We start from the raw sequence: 26,427 nt of genomic DNA on the forward strand, positions 1-26,427 counted from the left end.
GGCGTTGCACAGTCCATCTGCATCGCCATGCTAGTAGGAGGAGGGTATGGTGGATCCTTGAACGCCTGCAAACGTTTCATGATCTTGGGATTCGGCAACTGTGAGTCACTGTTTCCCTAGCTGAGTCTTTGCCTAAACATTTAATCTTTTTGGTTACACTAGTCCATAGCAACGGCTTTTGTGGGGTGTTTATGAATAGAACGATTTGTATGTTCATTCTCAATGCATGACTCAACAGTTTTAATAACATGTAATTTTACTTAAATAGCCTATATCCTACTTGATTCCAGGGAATTCTCTTCTTTAGTCCTGAATTAGCCGTTTAGACTGCAGTAGAAAATGTTTTGTGTGTTATATACGTCTCTCCCAATTATGAATTAAAGGTTACAGGTTTTACTAATCACAATGTCCTTGATGACTTTTTAATGTAATCTGAATGAATGCTATATCATTTTAAGAAGGTATTAGCAGTGTAATTTGCCCCAAGTAAGTGTGTCTGAGTTTCTTGTTGTGTCATGTCTTGGAATTTGCTACATATGTCCCAATTCTCCACCCCTTGGCTTCCTGAGTCAGGTTCTTACATAAGTGTAAACCCCATCTAATCTGCCCATGCAAAATTCAACATAATCCAACAAAATCTGCAGGTTTTCCCTCAAAATCATTGCAGAAAATGCGTCAAACTCTAAAGATTTCACCTGGGCCTACTCAAAACATCTCTCATCAGTTCCCACAGATTTTTGAGATGACACGTGGAGAGACATTTACCATGGGGAATCATATTGTTATATTGGAATGTGGTGGTTGTGTGTGACAATGCAATGAAGATGGCAGAGTAAGAGAGTCTAGGAGAAAAGAAAGTACAGAACAGACAGGCTCATCCTGCAGAATTACACCGCTGCCTGTATTCTAGCTGTCAATCATCTCTCATAGACTGTAGGTACTGGAATCTAGGGACTTTCCCTAGCTTTTTTCCTCATGGCGCTGTTTCCAGAAGCATTTCTGTGCACATAGTGATTCAAATAAATATGGCTTTTAATTATTTTATATATATATATATATATATATATATATATATATATATATATATATATATATATTAGCTTTTACTTTTTGTAATTTTAATACTCAACTTAAACTTTGACCCCCGGTTTCACAGACAAGGCTTAACCCTAGTCATGGACTAAAATGCATGTTTGAGCTATTTTAACTAAAAGGAACTTGCATTGACATATCTTAAAATATGTCAGTGCCATTGTTTTGTCTCAAAATGCACACCAGTAATGTTTGTTTTTTTCTAAGGCACATTTATAAAAGTAACTTTTAATCTTGATTAAACTAAGACCTAATCCTGGCTGGATTTAAGCCCCATCTGTGAAACCAGGCTTGAAACATTGAAGTTTTTTATTTTTTATTATAAAAAAATAAGATTGTTTTTCTGTTTTTGTTTTAATTTTATTGTACAATAACAACACTGATGTGCAGTTTTGATCCTGAACTCTATGCACCACAGTGAGTTGATGGGAGGTGACTAGTTAGAAGTTTTAAGTGAATTGAAGCACAACCTTCTTTTCCAAAAAGGATTCGTCTCATCCACTCTCTCTCTCCTTTTACTAAGACACCTGATTGGATCATTTATTTTTTCGTATGTCCACCCCTCCGAAATAAATAGCAGGCAGTTCCCAGTTTTTAATACTGGGCTGTTTTCTGTGACCTTCCTCTTTAAAGCTTCATGCAGCAACAAATGGATGTATTCTGGATTTCTAGGAAGAAAGAATGAGGGATATTTTTCTCAGGCTCATGCGTTTGGATTAGTAGCTCTTCGGAGAGCTCTTCGGACTAGCATTCATTATGTGGAAATATTGATTCATTTTTTGTAACTTATTTTGTAAAAAAAAAATATATATATATATTATTTTGAATTTAAATTCATTTCTATGTTTATTTTTAAATTAATTTATAATTTTATTAGATTTTTTTAAACATTGTTTTATTCTATTCTGTTTTTTTTTTAGTTAGTTTTATTTTGCTGTGGATAAGTCATTATCAAGAAAGGGATTTAATTGACTTTTGTTCAAACTACTTACCTCTCAAGTTCCATATTGTATAATAAAATGATAAGCCGAGACAATTCTGTAACCACGTGAGATGCAGTAAAAGCTCTATTCACTTGTGTGTTCTCACTGAGTCAGACTTCACTAGCTCCGCCCTCACTTGCTCTCCTCCTCCTCTCTCGTCCCTAAGAGGCGTGAGTTTCTCCCAGAGTCAGAACAGACACACTCTCTGCAGAGTTTCAACGGGACACAGCAACCGTAGGAGCCTTCGCTAACCCAAACTCTCTCTGCTTTACCAGGTCAGTGATTCAGGCATTTTGACTTGCAGTTCTGCTGATTGTGAATGGACCCAAATACTGTATATATCATTTGTGTTTTTTCATAGCTTTTTTAATAGCATTGAACAGTAAAATACCTAAGTGTGTTGAGGGGGAGTGTCACATGTGCTGTCTAAGCACATTGTAATGTTTGGAATTACTACCTCCGTCCAAAACAAACATGTGCTCAGAGCTCCTGTGAATGGGACTTTGATATGCGTTTCTGTGCAAGTCGTCTTTAAAGTGTGTCAAAGAGTGTGTCTGGATAGTTTGCCCAAGATAAGTTACAGTGAATGCAGTCTTAACCCGTCTGAGGTTTAGATCTAAACCAGATTAGACTGTGGTTGAGATTTGAACTAAATGTTTATTCTGGGAAGTTTGAGCTGAACATATTTGGATGTGATCAGAGGTTGGGGCGTGGCGGAAACTGTAATGCACAAAGTGAGGGAGAAGGATGGTGGGTAGGGAGGGGGGGAACATGAGAGGGATGGAGTTAATAATTTTCTTTTACAACTTTTTTTTATATCTATAAATAAATTGCAGTATCAGTTTCAGACTGTCATACTGTGACTATAAGAGATGACTGAACGTATCACCTCTGAATTATGTCTCTCCTCATTCTATTCTATTCTATTCTATTCTATTCTATTCTATTCTATTCTATTCTATTCTATTCTATTCTATTCTACTTCCTGTACAGTTTCAGGCTAACAGCAGTAGTTTCAATCAGCTATGGAGACTCCAAGTCAGAAACGAAGCAGCCGTGGAGGGGTGACCAACGTCCTGTCCCCCACCCGCATCTCTCGGCTACAGGAGAAAGATGATCTGTGCAACCTGAACGACCGTCTGGCAATCTACATCGATAAGGTGCGCTCTCTGGAGACGGAGAACGCAGGTCTGCGTATGCGCATCACCGAGTCTGAGACGGAGATCAGTCGGGAGCTGGGCGGCATGAAAGCGGCGTACGAGGCCGAGCTGGCGGATGCCAGGAAGACTCTGGACTCGGTGGCCAAAGAACGAGCCAGACTGCAACTGGAGCTCAGCAAGGTGCGCGAGGACTACAAGGAGCTGAAGGCCAGGTATGTGTGCAGATTATGGTTCATACGTCATGCATGTCGTACCAAATCCATGTGAGTTCATCCGCCTTAAAGTTTAAAAGCACCCTTCTTTTTTGAGTGAGCAAGTCCTTTAATCCTGGAAACTAGTGCTATTCCAGCGAGTAACTCTTGAGTTTGGTGTTATAGCAGTAGCAATTACTATGACTCATTCCATCCAGAAACTTGCAGTAATTCCACCAGGTTTAGTTTCTGAACAGTGCGGTTTACAGTCCATAAAACTGTGACACCAAAGAGCTGCAGACACTGGCTAATGCAGTCGGTTTGGCTTGCCCTCATGGCATTCCATGTTTTCCTCTCTGAAATCTTTCATACATCCAGGAGATAAGTTTAACCCTGAAGAGCAGAACGTGGCCGACCCCTGGGCTCTCAGCCTAGTCCTCAGCTAAATTTAGCTGAACCATGACGGCAGTTTTCTCCACTGAACATCTGCTTATTGCTCCTGTCACTAATGCTGTGTTTGATGTATTTTTAAACTGAATTAAATTTAAACTGAATTAAAGAAAACAAATCAATAGTATAATGCTGTAGAGTACACAAGACTTTTATGCTCACTAAAGCTGTTTATTTAATCAAAACTACTGCAAAAAAAGGAAAGAAATAAGCTGAAATATTGTTACTATTTAAAATAGCTGTTTTCTATTTTAATATATTTTAAAATGTAATTTATTTATGTTATGGCAAAGCTGAATTTTGAGTATGCAGTCTTCTTTAGTGTCACATGATCCTTTAGAAATTATTCCAATATGCTGATTTGGTGCTCAAGAAACATTTCTTTTTATTATTAATGTTGAAAACAGTTGTGCTGCCTAATATTTTTATGGGAACCGTGATGCATTTTTTTTTTAGGATTCTTTTGTCAAGTCAAGTCAAGTCACCTTTATTTATATAGCGCTTTTTACTATACAGATTGTATCAAAGCAGCTTCACAGTGATAACATGAAAATAATACAGCAAAGTTTGTTTCCAGAATAAAATTGCGTCATCGTCCACCTTAAGTAAGGCAAATCAATAATATCGTTGAATATTAAATGTCCCCAACTAAGCAAGCCAAAAGCCAAGGCAACAGAGTGAGCAGAAAGATCAAAAGAACAGCATTTTTATTTTATTTTTTATAAATGTAATATATCCTTGCTTAACAAAAGTATTAATTTCCTTAAAAATGTTTTACTAACTTTTGAATGGCGGTGGACACAACCACACACCGTCTCTGGCTCAGTGTGTACAAAGTGTGCTGCCTGCAGCTCAGGTATGTGAGGTGTAAATGGTATGTGAGGTGTAAATGTGGCTGTGTTGTGCTGTTGGATTGGCCACCACTCCCTTACAACAAGTTTAGCGTGACGGTTTCTAGTTGATTTGTGATTTCACATGTTTATCATTCCTGTGTCTTCCGTGGAATTGCTTTAAAGTTTTACAGTAATTAAAGAAGATAGATAACATCTTTGCAATCATGTATATGTTTAACCAATAAGTATGTAAAAGATACACTGCCGTTCAAAAGTTTGGGATCGGTCATCAGCATATTAGAATGATTTCTGAAGGATCATGTGACACTGAAGTCTGGAGTAATGATGCTGAAAATTCAGCTTTGCCATCACAGGAATAAATTACATTTTAAAATATTAAAATAGAAAACAGTTATTTTGAAATTTAATAATATTTCACAATATTACTGTTTTTATTGTGTTTTGGATTTGAAAAAAATGCAGCCTTGGTGAGCATAAGAGACTTTTTTTTTAAAACATAAAAAAATCTTAATGATCCCAAACTTTTGAATGGCTATATATATATATATATATATATATATATATATATATATATTAGAGCCATTATATATAGAATAATGGTCAGAATTAGGGATGCATGATAAGACAATAATTATTTTAATGTTATGGCTGATAACCGATAAATGGCTTATACTAAAATTCTATACTATTTTGTTTAAATAAAAAAAAAATAAGACAACTAAAATTCATAAAATCAATCATTTTAATGCTACAAGTGAATTTAGGCATCGTAACATTATAATGTATATAATGAAAATGATAAAATTGTGATTATTATTATTATTATTATTGCATTTTGATTCAAATTTATATTTTTATATTAGCTAAACATTACATTCAAAGTTACTATTTATTATTATTAAATTATTAGTGTTTTTCAAGATTAACTTGAGTGTTAGATGATGGCAAAAGTAATCTAAATATAAAAGCAGGACAAATGAGCATGAACAATTAAACACAGTATTAGTCGATACCAGTAAATAAAAAAAAAATCTTGAATATTGGATGATAACAAATATGGTATCTATATATTGTGCATCTCTACAGACAATTATAGTTTTCAACGTGAAATCTATAAATATATACTGCCCATCATAAAATCATCATGCATCCTTGCATTTGTCCTTTGTACTTGATCTGTCTGATATCACTGTACTTTAAATATATCCAAACTAAACAGAGAAACCATTTCACACCACTCAATACCACTGATTAAAGTTTATGATCCTTATAATTTATTTAGAAGCAATGTAGTATTTGTCATCCAGTCACAGTGATTGTTATTATAATCTATTGTTTATCTTGCTGTCTCTATGGTAGTAGACTTATTCAATGCCCTGGTTTAGGCGGGAGGTGTGTTTAGACCCATCAAGGGTGTGGTTCAAAGACAAATAGACATCAGTGCCAAATATTTGCCTTCAGTGATGTTAGGGAAAGGCGTTGTGAGTCATATTCATTCATTTCATAAGCCTTGTGGTTATACTCATGGGGGAAGTCGGCAGAAGGTGATGATCTTATTTCACAGAGTCCCAGGGTTCCAGTAGCCCTCATGAGTTCCTGTAAGCGTCCATCAATGGGTGAATGCAGATGAATGTGACACTCAGTGGAGCTGAGCTGTTTGGAAGTGTTTGGTTTCCACAGCAACCATGCGGCCTTGCCAGGGTGTGTGAGAGGTGCTGACTGGACTGAGTGGTGACTCATGAGCTTTAAGTAACTGTGGGGGAAGCACTGTTTACTCTCACTTTAACCCCTCACCTCAGAAAGAAAGCCATGCTGGAACAGAAGCCTTATTTTATTCCAGTGAGTTTGATAGAGATTTGCATTACACTTATGTGCTTAGCAGATGTTTTCCTAGAACTTAGACTTAGAACTCTCCATTAAGGTTCCAGTTAGAAAACGAATGGGGTTATGTTCTGTAGCTCTATTGCCACAGGAGAAGTTCCACAAATAACTTTTTATTTTATAGTTCTTAATACACTAGTGCTTTAAAAAAACAATAAACTAATATAGTTATGTGATGAACCTAAAACGTAACACTTTAATCTCAAAAGAACCTTTTAACGTTACTCTAAAATGCTATACAACTAAAACTGGTTCTTGATGAGAAGAGTTCTTTGCTTTATTTCTTTACTATATATATATATATGTATATTATTTTGTATATATAAATACACACACATCACATGCATGTATACATTTAAAATAATTTTTTATATTTATATATCAAATTTTTATATTTATATATAATATAAATTATATATAAATATATACAGTATACAGTATATTTACAAAATAATTATACACAATACTCACACATATATTATGTAAACACAAACTTTATTTTGGATGCAATTAATCGCACAGCCCATATATATATATATATATATATATATATATATATATATATATATATATATATATAATAACATAAATGCGCATATATTATATAAATAAAAACTTTTGTTAGATGTAATTAATCACAATTAATCGATTTAACAGCACTAATGTGTATATATATATATATCCTCCCAGAGTTGTTTAAAAGGGCTTGTCTTAAAGTAATCACTCATGTACTTTGACATACAATATTGTTTTATGACATTATTGTTTAGAAAAATGAATGGTCAGTCAAGTTCTTGAATGGGGAGTCATGCCGGGTCATGCAGCAGGTACAGCTGTGTGTGTGCACATGCTGTGAGAGTACATGTGCTTGTGGCTGCTGTTGCGGTTGCAGCATTTGGCTTCTGTGGGCATTATCAGACAGAAGACTGTATTCTGTGTCTGTGTCGCTGTTTGAACTCTTTTGACAGCTGCAGTGTAGGAGTGAATGACTGAAATGTGGAAAGACTACAGCTGGAAACAGTGCAGATGAAATACATCTTTCAATTCATGCTAAAAGAGAAGCATGTCATCACTTACCTTTAATTTAAAATGCTGTAAATCCCCTCAGTATTTGTCTAAATTATTCAAAATACTAACTCTAATCCACTTTTTAGTGACGCATCTTCCGACTCTACATGCATTTTCAGGTGTGCCACCATTCATGCAATGATTTTTCAGGCTTGAGTCAGGACTGTAATCTGGAAATGTATCATCTTGGTCATTCCATTATTGCAGATTCTGGGGAAAAGGAAGTGCATTCTTAAAAAGATCAGATCATTGATCTTGAGAATCTTTATCAGTTTTATCACTGTAAAACATTAACTAGTCTTCAACTTGTGCTCTTTCTCTGAGATGACTGAGATATATTCTCTCCTTTCACTTATACTTCCATAGTGTTAAGTCTTTAGGTGAGGGACACCCTTTCCATTTATATATGGGTGTTTCTTAAGTTGTGGGCATTTCTGGCCATGTGGTCTCTTAAAACACACTGTTCACTCTCTCGCTACTAGTTTATTTAAAGGGGACCTATTATACAAAATTCACTTTTACATGGTGTTTGAATATAAATGTGTGTCAGCAGTGTGAGCAACTCTCTTTTTTTTTTTAAATCACCATAAATCATAAGCAATGTTTCAGAACAAGCCGTTTGCAGATTGCACCTTTTGTGATGTCACATGCTTAAGCCCCGCCCACGACTGCTGACCGCCCTATTAGCATAGACCCCGCCCTGAGTGAGCTGTACACAGTTCGCCATGTTTTTCTCCTCTCCCTAAACCAACAAATGTCATTCATCTCAAATAATGAATTGTGTTAACAGAATTTTGTGATGTGCATGACGTTTTAAACATAAAAAAAAAACAGAACAGCTAATTTAATTGCTAGTGTGTTATGTATCCTAGATTTAAAAAAATAGTAAAAAGTTTGGTCACACTTTAGATTAGGGTCCAATTCTCACTATTAACTATGACTTTTCCTCAATAAGCTCTGAATTACTGCTTATTAATAGTTGGTAGTTGTTAAGTTTAGGTATTGGATAGGATTAAGGGATGTAGAATATGGTCATGCAGAATAAGGCATTAATATGAGCTTTATAAGTACTAATAAATAGCCAATATCCTAGTAATATGCATGCTAATGAGAAACTAGTTCACAGTGAGAATTGAACCCTAAACTAAAGTGTTACCAAAAGTTGTAACTCAATATAACAATATTTGAAAATATTAATAAAAACATTTTAATATGAAAAAAATAAAATAAAATCAACCACTAGGATATTAAAGTGCCGTAGTTAAAGAAACATCAATCAGATTAAATCACTGTCATTTTAGACTATTATCTTTGACCCCAGGCCCTCATACACCTTCTGTAAATGCTTTTTTTTATTAAATCATATTCATATTATTGTTAAGCAGTGAAGTATTCATTACCAGTTTTATCAGTTCAATGCTCACTGGTTTAGTGGTCTGCATTATTTTAAGTTATGGCTCAAGGGCAAACAAAAAGGCATTTGGCAGCTTTCAAACATGAAAAAAAATTTCAGTGAGACATTTCCTGCCACTCCCTCCCTCCCTCCCTCTGTATGTTCCCAATCTTGTCGGTACGTCCAACGTACGTTAAATACGTAACCGAGAGGTTTTCCATTGACTGGCTTACACAGTGCATATATTATCATTATGGTTACGAATATGCAACAAAGACACTCCACCATGCTAACAGCTTTCAAACATGGTTGTTTGTGCTGTGGGGTTTTACGAACATTCTGCCTTAGAAAGCATAATTATAACTCATGATCATTTAAATGATTTAATGCACTAACTAAAAAGTACTACACGCACAGTATGTACTATCACGCAAATACCATGGTTCATGAATGTGGTAATTGCAACCTTATTTAAGGTTACTTTACTAGTGTTGTCTGTCAAGTTTATGCAAAGTATTTTCAGTTACTAATGTGAAGTTTCCCCCTCATCCTCTGGCTTTTCCATTATCAGAGTAAAACACATGGCAATAAACAGTTATCATATGCTTCTAATAAGTTTCCTGCACAAGTCACTCATCATGTTTAAAATTAACAATCACCCTGTGGTTATGTAACTCTGAATTTAATAGTGTCTATCTACCATTAAAATGACACCTAATAAGTGTATTTTTGAGTGTCATTCTTCAGGCGACAGTTGACAGTGAAGAAAAGCTTGATCTTACAGACATTAGTGTTTTGTTGTTTAGTTCAGGGCTGTCCTTTTTTCTAAAAAGGAATACAATGGGATTTTCCTATATTTGGCTATTCTTCGCCTTCCTTCATTTTAACTTTCTAAGATCTCTATAGTATATCATCTTCAGCGGGCACCGGTGTGTTCAAACGGCTCCGGACAGATCGAATAGCTGTATGTTCAGCACACCAAATGCATCTGAATAGAGCCATCTCTCCTTTCCCATTGAGTATCTCTTTCATTCTGAGAGGAGCAGGCTCATTTTCTCTCTTTCCCTCTCTGTTCTTTTCTTTTTTTGTGATGTGATCACTGCCGTAGGACAGTTCTGTTCCCCTGCTATCCTGACATCACCTCTCATTACTGCCTCATGTTACAGTAAATAGGGGAATGCAGTGAGGATATTTTAACATCATATTAACATCATGTTTTAAAAAAACATCTAGGGACATCAATTTTCGTTTCTCTTGCATGTATCAAAGCCTTCAAACATTCACTATTTGTGAACGTTATACTGGTAAAAAATACAAAAACACATTTGAACATTTTTAGTTAGAGTATAATGCTGCTAGCAAGGGTCCACAAATGTTTTAGATTAGGGATATTCCATTAAACTGGTCCAGTCCAGCAATCTTATGTTGTAAATAATAAGACACAATAAATGTAATAGTCAAAGTAGTTTCTCTAAAAAGAAAAATGTGCAGTTTTTCTCTTAAGAAGCTATTTCTAATGCATTAAATAATGCAGAATTTCTTTGCAAGGACTAAAAATAAATGAAAAAAGCTGGTAGAAGATGGTTGAGGGTTTGATTCCCAGGGAACACACATACTTATCAAAAACACGTTAAGTTGCTTTGAAAAAAGTGCTTGCCAAATGTGTTAAATGTCAGTTGGGATTCTGAAGCATGTTTGCTTGCACTGCACACAGCTTTGTTGATTCTGCTGGAAGCGATCTAGTTTTGTGACTTGCCTCTTGCTTCCAGTGACATGTGGCTTTCCATTGTCGTGACAATTAGCACAGCTTGTTTTCCTCCTGCTGTGTGTTTGGTTATAATTACATTCATTTATGAGAAATTATTCTCAGTCCGGATCCGGATCTCTGGATTTTTTTTTTCTTTAATCTAGACATATGCACATTCTGGAAAATATCTTTTATCTTATTTGATGTCATGACAATAAATAACAAAATTGTGTGAGGAGCGATTCAAGATGTTTTCAAATTATTTCAGCTATTGCTTTCTCAGACATTGAGTAGTATGTGTGTCCGGTCTTGTTACTGCGTATTTTAAATACTTTTAAAGAGGTGATTTGAATGGGGGGGATGTTGAAGCTTCTACATTGATCTGAGTAGATTTAGTTGTGATGATGGTCATGAATAAAGGTTTTTAACCTAAAGAGCTGGTCCATGCTAATATACTGGAGTGTGTGTGTGTATGTATGTGTTTGAAGAGCTTTGAGTCATAAATTATAAATCATTTTAAAATAATGGGCATATAATGTTTTTTTACATACTCGCCTAGATACGCATACATATTTGGGTAGACACACACCCAATTTTGATGGCATTTTCAGCTCTATATTACAGTCCTTTTGTTCTTAAAATGTCAAATGTAAAATGCACTCACACGCTACACTTCATCCCCAACTCCCAGGCAGTGGTGCTTCATTTGGTTGTGGTTGGATCTGGAAAGGCTTTGGACTGACTGACTCATTCGGTTAGTTATGTAATCCCCATCCACAGACTCTAAACTAAAGATCAAACATGTTTTTCATTTGCAAGTGATTTGTTGAGAATTCAGAGTGAGCTTGTGTGCCGAGATTCTTCCATTGAAACGCGACACAGCGTAGCTCTGTTCAGACACCAAACCGTTACTGAAAAGACAAATTTACTTTAGCGTTCATTTATAAACAAAACCACATACACGTTTTTGATTCTTCTTAACAGTGTGAATGCGGATAAGAGATGTTAAAGATACTCTCAGTTTGTTACCTTTTAAAAAAACATTGTACACTTAAAGAAATGAGTTTTTTAGTGATGTAAAATGATGTACACTCATATGACTCCAGTCATATCAGCTTAATAAAAGCTATTTTATTTGTTTTTAGCTGTCAAATACCACTTATACTTGGATTACACCTTTAATTAATATGTTTGACATATTTTACATATTAAGTGTTACTGAAATTACCTGATCGTGTTTTTTTACAACAGTGTTTTAGTGTTTTTTGCCTAAAATGCCCAGTAATATTTTCTGCGTAAAACTGTTCAAAGATTCAATGTGGTTATGAAAGAGTTGGGATTGTCACGTGGCACTGTCATGTGACTCATAGCTTAAGGTGATGTTTGCCTTTTGCCAAATCATTAATAACGGGGAACACTGGCAGAGTAGTACAACACACACACACACACACACACACACACACACACACACACACACACACACACACCATCCCATTCTTAACCAAAGGCAGCTGCAAACAGGCAAACGTTGTATTAGGAGTACCGGAGATGACATTGGAATCTCGTTATGTTTATTCCATGGAAAAATCAGTGGAAAACTGTTTAGATTGTAATGCTGGAGACCCTCCGATGCAGATTATGTTAGAATGGGCTTGTATAAGGAGGGAGGAGAGAGGGTTACTGTAATTGGTGTTCTGGTGGCGTGTATGAGCCATGGGCGTAAGGGAGAGAGTGAGTCATCATCGGCTCCCAAATGCAGAGCTGCCACGCTGGCAGAGCCACAGCCTATCCTCCCTTTTGCGAAGTATGAAAGAAAACGCAAATTTATGCATATTTCTTATTAGTAGGCATTTGTATGTGATCCTAACTCCAATATAAGAGTGTACACACATTTGTCCATGCAAAAATGAAAGAGTAGGCCTAGCTATGCTGCAATTCAGGCCTCCATGATTGTCCCTTCCCAGAATTCCTGAAGAATCCCTACAAATACGCTGTTTCTATTTGAATTTACATTAAAGTTTGTGATAATTTGTGCCAGACTAGACAGAGGGATCAGATAAATCATGGAACAGTATTTTACTTTGGGGAAATTGCTTTTAGCATCTGTCATGTGCTAATGAATCAGAGCAGGAATAATGTTGTCTTTGTGTTGAGTCCTCAACTTCAGTCAGTTACAGGAGCTCGTCTGATTGTAGGACCACACCCTTCACAACCACCATCAGGATCATACATTTTCATAATAATCATTTTCCTGAGACTATATAACATTACCATGTCTGTTGACTTCGAACAAAAACATAAATTTTCTCAATCAATGTTTTTGTCTGTTTTAGTTTAATTATTTTCTTTAATTCAAGATATATGCTTTAAAAAAATGTATTATATGAACTGTTTTTTAATGATTTATGCTTAAAACATAAAAAATTAAATGAAAGGATTAATATAACTGATAATCATTGGAGATATGAAGATAACCTTAAAACATGATACATTTATCTTGCTTTAAAAACATTTATGTAAAATATTTTTTACAGAAAATCTAGAAAAAAAAAACTGATTGGAAAATGATTGTTTGCAATGTCAGTGTTGTGAGTTGAACAACAAATGCTGAAAATGTGGACATGCTTATTCATTTAGATTCAACTTTTTATTGTAATGTTAATGAAATGAGCATACATTTAGATTATTAAAGACATATGAGATAAGCACATATAGCCTAGACAAGGCATTATCATTCTTTAAAACGAACAAGCCTCTGGGTATCTGCATCAATCTGCTCACCCTTTGATGTTTTAGATATGATTTGAATTTAAAATTTCTCAACCATCTGGAACAGAAAGTCCTTTAACAGATCTGTTACTTGTATAAAATAACAGGTAGTGTTAGAGGAAAACTTAGACTTAGACTCTTCGGAAAAAAATAAAATAAATAAATGTTGTAAAGATGAATGCCTATACTAGGTCATGCTTAGTCAAGTCTTTCCCAGCTGGTGTAAGTTTGTGTGTAAAGATTTATGTCTTTAGAAGATTTTAATGTTATTCTCAAATTTCAAACCATTACAATGGGCCAATTCTGATTCTGGAATGGTCTATTTTTAGTCTATGTTTATGTTAAGAGCATATTTTACAACCCTATCACCATCTTTTTCCTTCTGACCATACGTTTTTCCTTCTGACCATACGTTTTTCCTTCTGTGTGTTTTATTCTGTCTCCATGGAGACTTCATGGTGGACCTGCAGCAGACGAGAGTGAGTCAGAATCGCCTCAACAATTAAAAAGGAAACGTTTATTCATAGTACAGTAGGAAAATGGGGAACCCCTGTTTGAAACATTTCTGTTTTAAGATTGACTCACTTGTGCGCTTCACCCATTAAATGGAAAGTTGACGTCAAAAGCAGTGAATCGGTGTATTGTGGAGCTGAATGGAGGATAAGGAGGCAGAGCTTGGGCTTTTGTGATAAGGAGTTGAATGGCAGCAATTTGTTTTTACTCTGCATTTCAACCTAGAAAAACTTTGTTCATTCAGCTTATCTGCTTTTCAACATGCTGAAATAAAGTTGTTGTTGTCAAGTTAGGAAGAAAGTTACTTTTAATATTGAGACGTTAAACATATTCCCTAACAAATTCCTTGATGTTCTACTTGCACAGATAAACTTTGTCCAGTTATAAAACCATAAAATGGTAATAAAACGTAGGGATGGCTGACGCGAAACAGTCGTTCCGAAGCTTTGCGAGATCCCGAAGCGTGTTTCATCAGGTGTGGTCCGCCAAATCAGCGTTTGATTGACACGGTCGGGAACAGACCACACAAATTGCACATCTGTATAAAAGTGAAATCAACGCATATTGACCTCGTGGGTTTTTGTGAGAGGAGTTTGATTTTGAGATAGCGGACTTTTGGTGATATAGTGACAGTGCGATTTGATTAGTTATAGGCTATTTAGGCTTACATTTAAATTTACACAACACATTGACTGATAGGCTAGAGACAGACAAAGTATACATATAGTGACAAATTAATAGATACATAGATATAAATATATATAGACAGCTAGATTAATAGATGGGTACATATATAGATAGATTATATACATAGATAGATTATAGATAGATACAGATACATAGATTATATCTAGATACATATCTAGATACATATTTAGAGACATAGATATATTATAGATACATATCTAGATACATAGATAGATTCATATAGATAGATACATAGATTTGGATAGATAGATAAAATGGATGCTCCCCAGAAGAGATGCTGTACATCTGTGGTGTGGGAGCATTTCCGTTTAGAAACCCCAAATAAAGTGAGATGTGTGTATTGTGATCGGCAGCTAGCCTACTGCAACAATACATCATCCATGATGCGCCATTTGAGGAGAATTTGAAATTTGCGTATTTGCCCAGAACTCATGATCCACTAACTTACTGGAAAGAGAGAGCAGTAATCTTTCCTCATTTGTATGTCCTAGCTAAAAATATATATTTGCACATCAGCAACAAGAGTCCCTTGTGAGAGGATTTTTTCAAAGGCTGAAGAAATTATCTGTAAAAAAAGAAGTAGGCTAAGTCCTTCCACAGCAGAGAAATTAATATTTTTAAATAAAAATCTCTAAAAAAGTGAGACATTGTGGCTTGATTTCTTTTATTAATATTCATTTTCCAGGACCAAAATAACATTATGCACAGTGAGGAGCCAACAGGTTACAAGCTTCACATATTAGAAAAATACAATAATAAAAAACAAACAAATTTTTTTAATGGCTCGTCAAGGTTGTTTCAGATCAACACCTGCAAGTGACCACTAGGTGTCACCGTTGAGACGGGTGTCGGATTGATTCGAAGCCTCGAAACAATATGGCCCATTTGGTTCAACTGTTTCATTGCTTCACGAAGCCTCGATCTGCCCACCACTATTAAAACGCCTGACTGAAGATACATACTATGTATTTGCATACCTAAACATTGCTGGTATTCTGTGCAAAAATATTGAACCTAGCTTATATAGATTGTAGTAAATGTTTTTGTTTGAGCTAAAAAAAAAATAAAAAAAATAGATTTGACAAGCCCTCCGGCCTTTTATCACATTGATGAAGTGTTGTGTCAGACTGCGGTTTTACTATGTACTTTTTATGGTTTTACAAGTGCTTTGATGAACGCCTATGGTAATTTTTCCTCTCAAAACCTCCAGCTGTTGCAGGTGAAGGCTGTCTATTATATGTTGCTTTTTGTGAGATTCGTCAAGTTGTAGTTTTTGAAGTAAATATAGGTTTAAAGAGACACTTCAATGACCAAAATTCAGAGAATGTCCTTGTAGACTTTCAGTCAGTGATTTACTTTTAGTCAGGTGATTTAGTCAGGGCATTTACTTTGCCCTGAGAGTGTTTGTGTTGTGTGCGTGCAAGTCCACAGCTAAGTTGTGTGGTTTTGGACTCATACGTACACTATAAGGAATTTCTATCAGTTTGATTAATTCTTATTCTGTGGAAAATGTGTATCTGCGTTTGATTGTAAGCTTTCAAATTGAGGGTTTTGGTTTTTTGAGTATACCCTGTTCGTGGTCAACATTTTCTCAAAGATGGCCACATGTGCCATATTTCCACACCACTTCGCCATGGTAACACTACAGCAAACATTTAGAGGGCTTTTTTTGTGGGTTTCTTTTTCGTCACAAAAGAGGACAAAGATAGCTGTTATAGAGGATAGAGGAGCTGGTACATTCCTCTCCTCCCCTCTCTCTCTCCCTCAACTGGCTCTTATTGTGCCTGAAATGTTTCCACTGTTTCCAAGATGCCAAGCCAAACCCTTTTTCCTTTTGTCTCACACACACATAGTACAACCCGGCACACAAAATACACACTTTTTAATGAAAACTTACTGGAATTGATGCTTTTATTGAAGTGGTCTGTTCTCCAGTTTTCCAACTGCCATAGTTTTATAGTATTTTTCTCAACATATTAGCTGTACTACACTTTATTTTGCAGTTGTTTTTCTTTAGCTGCCATTCATTCAAATTTGACCATTTGCAGTGCAACCTTTGATCAGGTTGGTCCAGTCAACAAGGACAATGTGACATTTCACAGAGGTGACTAACTCATGTTCTTCTATTGTCTGCTTTTAAAAGCGTCTGGTTGGTTGGGCTTCCTGTGGACAGTTCCTGGAGATGTTAGGAACAAAAACAGAAAACAAATACAGTGGTAGCAAAAAATTACATAAAATATAAAAGATAATAGAAAAAATATAAAAGATAATAGAATAAATAACAAACATAATATTACACCACAGGAGGCTCTTAAACCTTGTTTCCTCCAAATGTGGCGTGCTCCGCTGTGAATGTGAACAAAACAGGACATTTAGCGTGCTGACAGGAACGGGCTGGTTTTTAATTGGCAAATATCCTAAACCATAGAGGTTATGTTTCTGGATGTGCCCACCCACTGCTTACACACCTTTACTGTAACCCACAGAGTCAGACACATTCTATCCTCTCTCTGTTTCTATTAAACATTTTAATGAGCAGTTTTAGGCTATTTTATCCCCCACATAAACACCATATCCCGCTGAGGAACAATGATTGTTTTGATTTCTGTAGAGTGAACAGCTAAAATACAAAGAGTTGTGAGCTTTTTTTTCAGTTTCAGTGACACAATTCCTCAAAAATAGTGATGAATGTGGCCTCAAAAGCCTCTCTGACAAACATCTCGCATAAATCTTCCCTTCTATATATATTTGCATAAAATATCAGTGGTGTAACTACAATTTCAGTAACTGGTTTTTCAAAAATATTTTTTATTGAACTATTATTACGTGAAAGTACATTGCTTTTCATGTTCATTATTGAATAATCATTAAGTAGTAATGAAGAATAGGCCTCAAGAGGCTTTTATCTCAGTCAGGGCAGTTGACTCAAATACATTTAAAGTTATTTCATGTTCCCAGGCTCATGAACCGTTTGTTGAAAATGTGTGGCTGTAAAGTGGAGAATGTGACCTAACAAAACCTCTGTTGTTGTGAATGGGAAGTTGTTTTAACGTTTCTCAGGAAGGAGGTGCGATGGAATGCCCCATAGAGTCGAAGAGAACAGAATACAAACTCTAGAAGTTAGTAACTTTAGTAGGTTGCATTTTAGTCTTGTTGTAGTCTGAGTGTACAAAATGAAGTTTTGAAGAAGTTGTGTGTTTGGGAAAGGTGCTTTAGGGACTGAAGTGTGGTAGAGTTTTAATTGTTTCAAGCCCTGTTTGGTCATCAATCACATGACTAAATTTGGAACAGCTATTTTACAGGCCTTGTGAAATCTGATCTGGGAATGCGCAGAGAAGAACTCTAAACTTAAACACTTGTTTTTAGAGAGATCATTTTCTGGCATTATTATCCTTCTGTGTTTTAAAACTGCAAACCTAAACCTCACTTTGCCTTAATTCAGTTCATACCATAATAAAATGACCAGTCATCTTTTATTTATTGAAGTGTTTACCATTCTGATCCTATTAAGGTTTTTTTGTGGTTCCTTTCTGAAACTTCGAAATGAACAACCCTGCAATCGTGCACATATGGTTTAAATTCACTGTTGGAGTCCCAACTCCTGCTCTGATTCAGAGAGGGTTTTTAAGGTTATTGTTTACAGATTTTAAAGGGTCCTTGCTTTAGGTACAAAATCCCAGGCAAAAGTTGTAGGCTGATGTTCATTTGCCTTGAACTGATTATTCCAGCCTTGCTACTTTGCAAACATATTCAGTCAAGTTTATGGATATAAATCAGATTCACATTTTACAGTCTTAGATCCTGTCTGACAGCCGACAAGATCCGATCCTCTCCTGAGATGCTTTACTCAGGCCATGGTGCCACGCTAGTGAAGTTACTTCCAATTTTCTGAAATAAGAGACTTTCCACTCATCCCGCAACATGCATGAATGCATATAATAATCCAGCTATACTGAATCTAATTGAGGTAATTGTATTCCTCTGTGTGTCTACATGAAAAAATGCTTTAATGTTGTCTTTGTATTTTTATGACTGTAGGAACAGTAAGAAAGAGGCAGATCTGGAATCGGCTCTGGCCAGGCTGAAGGATCTGGAAGCTCTGCTTAACTCCAAGGATGCGACTCTCTCCACAGCACTGGGGGAGAAGAGATCACTGGAGGTTGAAGTCAGAGACCTGAAAGCCCAGCTGGCCAAGGTGATGACTACATCAAAGCTTTATCTAAGGGTTTGGGTGGTGTGGAGCTGTGGTCAAAGATCTGGGTTATTCACCAAAAGGTTGCGAGTTTAAATCACAAAGATCAATTCATTATTAGGCGCTTGAGCAGTTTACTTTTAGCCCAGGTTGCTATAGAGGGATTATCTATCTAATACATACACTAAAATATGTTTTTAAAGCATCTAAAGGAATACTTGCTTGCTTAAAGGAATATTATTTAAAGTTCTGTTTCACATATATTTAGAGGGAAAAATCACATTAAAAACAGGCATATTCATTTAATTAATCATTATTTTGAATCATTTTCCGGTAAATAAAGTGTAATTAAATATAATATTTATGGGCTTAAATAAAAAAAATATATAGTTTAAAATAAATAAATATACATTAGTATTTCTTAGAACAAGACAAGTTACATGAGAAGCAAATTGTATTGTGTAATATATTAAGAATTGTTCTCTGAGAATATATCTTGATTTAAGTGTATATTTCATACCTTATTTTCAATTCTTTTTGATTTTGTTTTAAGCATAAACATCACTAAATCATGGTAGATTTGTGCTTTAAAAAGGAGAAAATACTTTGTCAAATTTGAATTAATATATATTTTCTCAAAACAATTTTTGTTTTGTCTGAAGTAAATTCATTTTGTTTAGATCAAGGGACCGGGGCCAATAGGGGGGCCTCGACAAACTTCTTGGGGGCCCCAGTAAGTCTTAAAATTTAGTTAAATTAGCAATAAAAAACAAACAAACCTAATAATAAAAAAGATGTACATAATTAAACTGACACTATATTTTTGAATTCCATTTTATCTATGGTTTTATTAGAATAGAAGTATATATCAGCTTAGATTAGGAGGGTCTTCGAATATTTTCTTAGACAAAAGGAGTCAAAAGACCTACTGCATTAGATGTTGGTTAAATGTTTAGATATTTTTATATGACAAGACAAACATGGTAACAGGTTTTCAGTTAGTATTTTACATAGTGCATTGCTTTTTATATAGAAGTTAGTAAAGTGAATATGTGTATTGCAGTTGGAGGGCAGTCATAGTGATGCTAAGAAGCAGCTACAGGATGAAATGCTACGACGTGTGGATGCTGAGAACCGAATCCAGACCCTGAAAGAGGAGCTGGAATTCCAGAAGAACATCTACTCTGAGGTCTCACAAACAAATCTACTTACGCTGAGCTCTCCTATGAAAATAATTACACTGTCTCACACACATTTTTACTCACAACGTCTTAGAATTCACTACTAACATATCTACTAGTTCTAAAACTATCAAAGACCTTCAGGACTTTCTGTACTCTAACCTGATGTCTTTCTACAGGAGCTTCGCGAGTCTAAGCGCAGGTATGAGTCGCGTGTGGTGGAAATCGACAGTGGCCGGCAGCAGGATTTTGAGAGTAAACTGTCTGAAGCCTTGACTGAACTTCGTCGACAACACGAAGAGCAGCTTCGCATCTACAAGGAGGACATTGAGAAGACCTACAACTCCAAGGTAATAGAAAAATCAAAGAGAGAACCGCCAAATGACTTTAGTATGAGGATCTGTATCTGCCCAGGGGCACCTTGTTAAACCTTTGAACTGGCCCGCCCTGCATACATATTTGCTGACTGATCCGTTGCCAGTTGAATTTGTTGAGATATTTTTATGTATAAAGACATACAGCATATCTGTCAGTTAAATGTCATCCTGTGCTATATATTTGTAGCTAGAGAACGCTCGTCACTCGGCTGATAGGAACAGCAGTTTGGTGGGAGCTGCCCATGAGGAACTGCAGCAGACACGTTTGAGGATTGAGGGTTTGTCCTCTCAGCTCACTCAACTGCAGAAACAGGTACACACACACACACACCCACACACACACACACACACACCACACACATACATACATTTTAAAGTCGGCATGAAATGGAAGTTGCAATAGTCTTTTCTTCCCTATTGTGATGTATATCCGAGTGAAATGACTTCTCGAAAAAGATAAAAGTAGGGTGGGACTATTTTTTCCATCTAAAATTTATTGGATCATTGGATTGTTGTAGTTTGCCATTGAAGTGATCTCACGTGAGTAACAGGTTGTCCCGCCCGCGTGCCGCGGATGCCAGTAAACGCCATCATCAGAGAAAAGATGTTGTTGCAGGAGGGAGGGGAAGCTAGTTTAATTAAAGATTACGAGCATACATGAATTGTGCATGGATAAATTATTTATAATAAATACTGCAATATTCCATAAAAAATAACAGTTGTCAATTTTGCTTTCATAGTGTCTTAATTAAAGTGCTGGCAATTCCTCACACCTGAGGACAGTAACGCTCTAACAATAGAACTACCTGCAAATCATTTTTTAATGGAGAATAACTCCACCCTCTGAAATGATGTTGCTTACACACAGTAACTTGACGTTCATCCACCTAGCATGTAGTCCCACTGCAAATAAAGGACAACTTAACAGATCAAATAAAAACCTAAAAAACCTCAAATGTGTACATTCTAAATTTACATGATTTAAATTGCCCGGTCCATTAGTTGGCTGCTCGTGAGGCGAAGATCCGTGAGTTGGAGGAGTCTCTATCCAGAGAGAAGGACATCATGCGGCGGCGTATGGAGGAGAAGGATAAAGAGATGGCTGAGATGAGGCAGCGCATGCAGCAACAGTTGGACGAGTACCAGGAGCTGCTGGACATTAAGCTCGCACTCGACATGGAGATCAGCGCCTACCGGAAGCTTCTGGAGGGCGAGGAGGAGAGGTGAGAGATGGGATATTGCTTACTGCGCACATGCAGAAAGCCTTTTCTTCTTTTTTTACAGTTGCTACTAGTAAATAAGAGCTATAGATCTTTAGTAAAAGAATGTACATTTCATGATATTATTATTATTAATTAATAAAATGAAGTACTGAATAAATATTGAAAAGTTGATTAAATAATTGTTCATATAATTTATTCACAAATAGATTTTTCAGATTTTTTTTGTATAATGTTTTTTATATTACATTTAGATAAAACCATTTTAATATTTTTATCTTACTTTAAGAAATTATCAATATTAATAAAATAGTATACTGATTAATCTAATTGATTGCATATAACCGTATTTGCTGAGTAAATATTGTAAATAAGATAATTCAGTAATTTATTTCATATTTATTTTATATATTTTTTAATAATGACTTTTTGCTGGATTGATTTTTCAGCTGTCTTGTTAATGTTTTTAATAGTTAGATATAATACAATATGTTTATTTGAAAATATTAATAGAACCATTTTTTATCTATTTTAATCTATTTCTTTGATCTAACTTTGATAAAAAAAAAAATAATAAATACTATTTTTAGTTTTCATATTTTTTACATTTAAGACTAAAAGCATTAATAATATTCTGATTAATTAATCAAAGTAATTGCATGTATCAATATTTGCAGAGTAAAGCCCTCAAATGAAATAATAGGACTTGTTGTGAATGACCGCCTCATGGAATAACTCTCAACCCATCCCGCTCTCTCTGTTAAAGGCTGCGTCTCTCCCCGAGTCCCCCTCCTGTCCGTGGGGTGACTGTGACCCGCTCTTCTGGTTCTGGCTCTCACGCACGTGTGGTCCAAAGCAGCACCAGTCGCACCTCTTCCGGCAGCGCTAAAAAACGGCGCTTGAATGATAATGACAGCGACGCCTCCAGCGTGGTCGGTGGAACTGTCACTCGCACACGCGTCTCCCAGCAGGCCTCTGCTAGTGGCCGCGTGACCGTGGACGAAGTTGACATGGAGGGCAAATACGTACGGCTCAGTAACAAGTCCGACCAGGTGAGAAGGAGCTTTGGCTCTCAATAAAGAGGAATTAAGTATGATTTACTTTTTATTAAATGAATCTTCTTCCTCCTCCCAGGATCAAACTCTGGGTCACTGGCAGGTAAAGAGGCAGATTGGTTCCGGCACTCCCATCATCTACAAGTTCCCACCAAAATTTAACCTGAAGGCGGGACAGACCGTCACAGTACGTATCGATTTTCAACGTAATAGTCACCTTTAGCTTGCATTTAAATTCCTGACTCACTTTAGTATCTCTCTGTTGTCAGATTTGGGCCTCAGGAGCTGGAGGAACCCACAACCCTCCTTCTGATCTGGTGTGGAAGACCCAGAACTCATGGGGCAGTGGAGATCTGTTCCAGACTACCCTCGTCAGCGCCAGTGGGGAGGTGGGATCATGTTAAACACACCAACCAGCTTTCTGTATTTGATTAGAGGTCGCTAAGTGACTAATTTGCTTTTTCTCTTTTTTTCTCGTTTTTCCAGGAAATGGCCATGAGGAAGGTCACACGCACTCTTTTCCAGGATGAGGAAGATGAAGAAATGGTACATAGTCACTAGCACATCTCAATTGATATAGTAATCTCATTTTTTTTTTTGCATAATTTTAGTTTTGCCAGGTTTAAAGGAAAACATGAGTACTTAGGAAAATCTAAGTGTGCAACAGAGACCATTTGTCGCAATTGACTCTTATACATATTGGACAAAGTCTACAAGTCAGACTAAAGTTCACAAAGTCAGACTAAAGCTTTAACATGACTTTTTGCCTTAGCCTGACTGAAATCAAACTTTTAAAAGTGCATGTAAACGCATCTTTCTCACAACATGTGGTGTATATTGTTCACACTTTTGGTAATGGGTTGTTTGGGTGTAGCCTTCCTGCAGTGAATCATAGCACTAAAATGAACTGAGAGAGCAGCCATACTTCATCTATAATAAGATCCAGTCTCAGTGTCCTCTGATAATCTCCGCTCACTGTCTCCACCTGCAGGCCGCCCATAGCACATGCGGGGATAGTGAGTACAACCTCCGCAGCCGTACGGTGCTCTGTGGCTCGTGCGGGCAGCCGTCGGATAGAAACAACACCTGTGTGTCGGCCAGCTCTGGAGTGTCCAGTGCGTCCCGCTCGTTCAGCAGTGGAGGGGGGCTGCCCGAAGCTTTTGTGTCACCCTCACACTTCATCGTGAGCAATGACAAACCCAGACAGGTTTGTGTTTTTTCTTCTTTAGTTGCAACAGTATTTTATTTTATTTTCTCTCTTTCTGTCTGTCTTATTTTAGATAATTTTTTTTATTTTTTTTGTTAATGCTTTAGTCTTACAATCATCAAATTATCATTTAATGTTTTGTGATGAATTTCATTATTAATATACTGCTGTAATTCATTTAACATTAATGTAAAACAAAAGCATAAGAAATTGTTTACACTATAGCCGTCTTATTATATTTACATTCATTTCCTTCCTTCCTTCCTTCCCCTCTCTCTCTCTCTCTCTCTCTCTCTCTCTCTCAGGCTGGACCCAAACTTGACAACTGCTCCATTATGTAGAAGAGCTGAGCTGTTTGAAACCATGAGGAATTCATCCCACAGCTAGTTTCTTTTTGGATTACGTGTCTTATTACATTATATATTTTGTACTTCAGTCTTTCTTGTTTTGTATTTCATAATCTGCAGGATAGATTTTTGGCTTTTGAATGGCATAAGGCTTTATATGCTGGCAGCTTGTAGGCTGTAGTTTGCGATTATTATTATTATTATTATGTACAGTGTGTTTACTCTAATGTATTTGCATGGTGGCCCGGCAGCAGCTTCAGATTCAGAATAATCGTACTGTACTCAGGGAGAGAGGCGAACAGAGCACTTCACACTCACACCATGAGCTCTCCACGAGAATGCTGTCAGAACGCAACACGCACAGTCAAGAAACCCTCTCGATCATGTGGCAAAACTCTCATGTAGAGTACTGGGCTATAGCTGTACTGCAGGCTGGTTCTTTAGCTCACATTCAAGGACGAGTAAACGTACAGTGAGCGTGAGTTAATGTAAGATCAGGAAATGAGAGATTTCATTTTTGCATTGTCCCAAAAGTTATTTGTCAGTAGGTGTTATGGTATTTTTCATGCTACCTCTCGCAGTCAGATGGTCAAAATTATGTGCACCTACAAAAGGGAAAAGACAGTCAGAAATTCTATGCAGTTTTGTTACAGTGAGACTCTAGGATATCAAAAAAGATGCTCTGAATGTAAAACTGCTTTCTACCTTGATACAATTGCTTGCACAATTAATAGGTACATTGTGTCTTTTGGCAGTGCACTTACAAGCTCGGACTAGACTGCAGTATGTTGTGTCTTGTGTAATAAGTGTTTATGGGATGTTTCTGAAAGACTTGAAGCAACTGTAAAACTAATCCAAAGAAAATCACCTTAGCAGTTTGCATTTGCCAAGACGTTGTCAACATTTTAAACAAAAGCTGATTAATTGCTTTAGAAGGAAAACTTTTGAAGTTTACTTTGCCGAGAAAGACATATCTGATGTATTATGTTACCAGAGAATCATGTTGTGTTTAAAGTAATGAGTACTAAATGATTGCAGCATTTGAAGAGATGTATTTTTGTTTTCAGCCTTAGAGGCAGAATGTTTAAAATATGCAAAATGACCACTGTCATTCCAAGCTTTAATGTCCTTTTTTTACAGTGGTACTTGAAATGTTTGAGTTATATCATGTACACCAAAACATTTGTAGTTCTCTATGGAACTGAGTGTTGATTTGCTCTTGTCACTGCTCTCTTACAGTAGATGATCCAGTTCCTCACCTGGACAGCTGTAAGGCTCCAGTAATCTGAGCAGTCTTTTCTTTCACTGCACAGATGTCCAGTCCATTTAGGGCAATCTGAAAACAAAAGACCTGAAACAAAAATTGGTTTCAGAAAGCTGGAATAGCTTTCATCATAGGAAATTAGAAACATAACCGAGCCAACGTACAGCTCTCCAGAAAGAGGACTGGATATTGCTGATATTAAACTTTAATTTTATTGCTTAGCAAAGCTTTGGGTTTCTAAAAGAACATTTTGGGATAGAATATCTATTTTTTCTATATATATATATTCATTTACTTACAAATTGTGGTTTTCTATTGCTTAAACAGCCATTAGCGTTATTGTAACAAGCCATATCTTTTGATTTTTTGAAACTGATGATGGATTGAGGGATTTCAATGGACAGTGTTTCCTTATGAAAAGAAAAACACTTATTGATAATTCAATTCTAGAGTTTTCTTTTAGTATACATTTGTATCATCAGACAAAAAGATTATTAAAAAAATCTTTTTCTTTATTTTGAATTTGTTTTGTTTTTTAGTTAGTTGGCTAATTTCATGAAGGTTTTGTAAAAAAAAAAAAAAAAAAAGAATAAAAAAAAGTTTAAACAGACTGCAGGGCAATGCAGGGAATGTTTTGTTGATTTTTTTTTGGTCTTTATAAATATAATTTACTGTTTTGTGAGGATTTACCCAATTGTTGTAATACCCGAGAGCCTTGTTATAAATGGTGCCTTGAAATGTTTCAGTTTAAACAAATAAAACCATTCTAAAGCCA

At 36.1% G+C, this 26,427-nt stretch overlaps 1 protein-coding gene across 2 annotated transcripts; it reads left to right on the forward strand.

Moving 5' to 3' along the window:
- On the forward strand, nt 1-26,427 carry lmna (lamin A). Of its 2 annotated transcripts, XM_082149752.1 has the most exons (14): nt 1-100; nt 2,242-2,350; nt 3,069-3,447; nt 18,848-19,004; nt 20,065-20,190; nt 20,362-20,532; nt 20,747-20,872; nt 21,562-21,782; nt 22,546-22,831; nt 22,914-23,021; nt 23,104-23,223; nt 23,321-23,380; nt 23,826-24,041; nt 24,347-26,427. In XM_082149752.1, exons 3-14 carry the CDS (start codon nt 3,101-3,103, stop codon nt 24,380-24,382), a joined length of 1,974 nt encoding a protein of 657 aa, XP_082005878.1. In that variant the 5' UTR covers nt 1-100; nt 2,242-2,350; nt 3,069-3,100; the 3' UTR covers nt 24,383-26,427. The 2 variants fall into 2 exon arrangements, with proteins under 2 accessions (XP_082005878.1, XP_082005879.1); XM_082149753.1 differs by lacking the exon at nt 1-100 and having other exon boundaries at nt 2,105-2,350.

This window comes from Leuciscus leuciscus (genome assembly GCF_965113295.1).
Source record: "Leuciscus leuciscus genome assembly, chromosome: 20".
Lineage (NCBI taxonomy): Eukaryota > Metazoa > Chordata > Actinopteri > Cypriniformes > Leuciscidae > Leuciscus > Leuciscus leuciscus.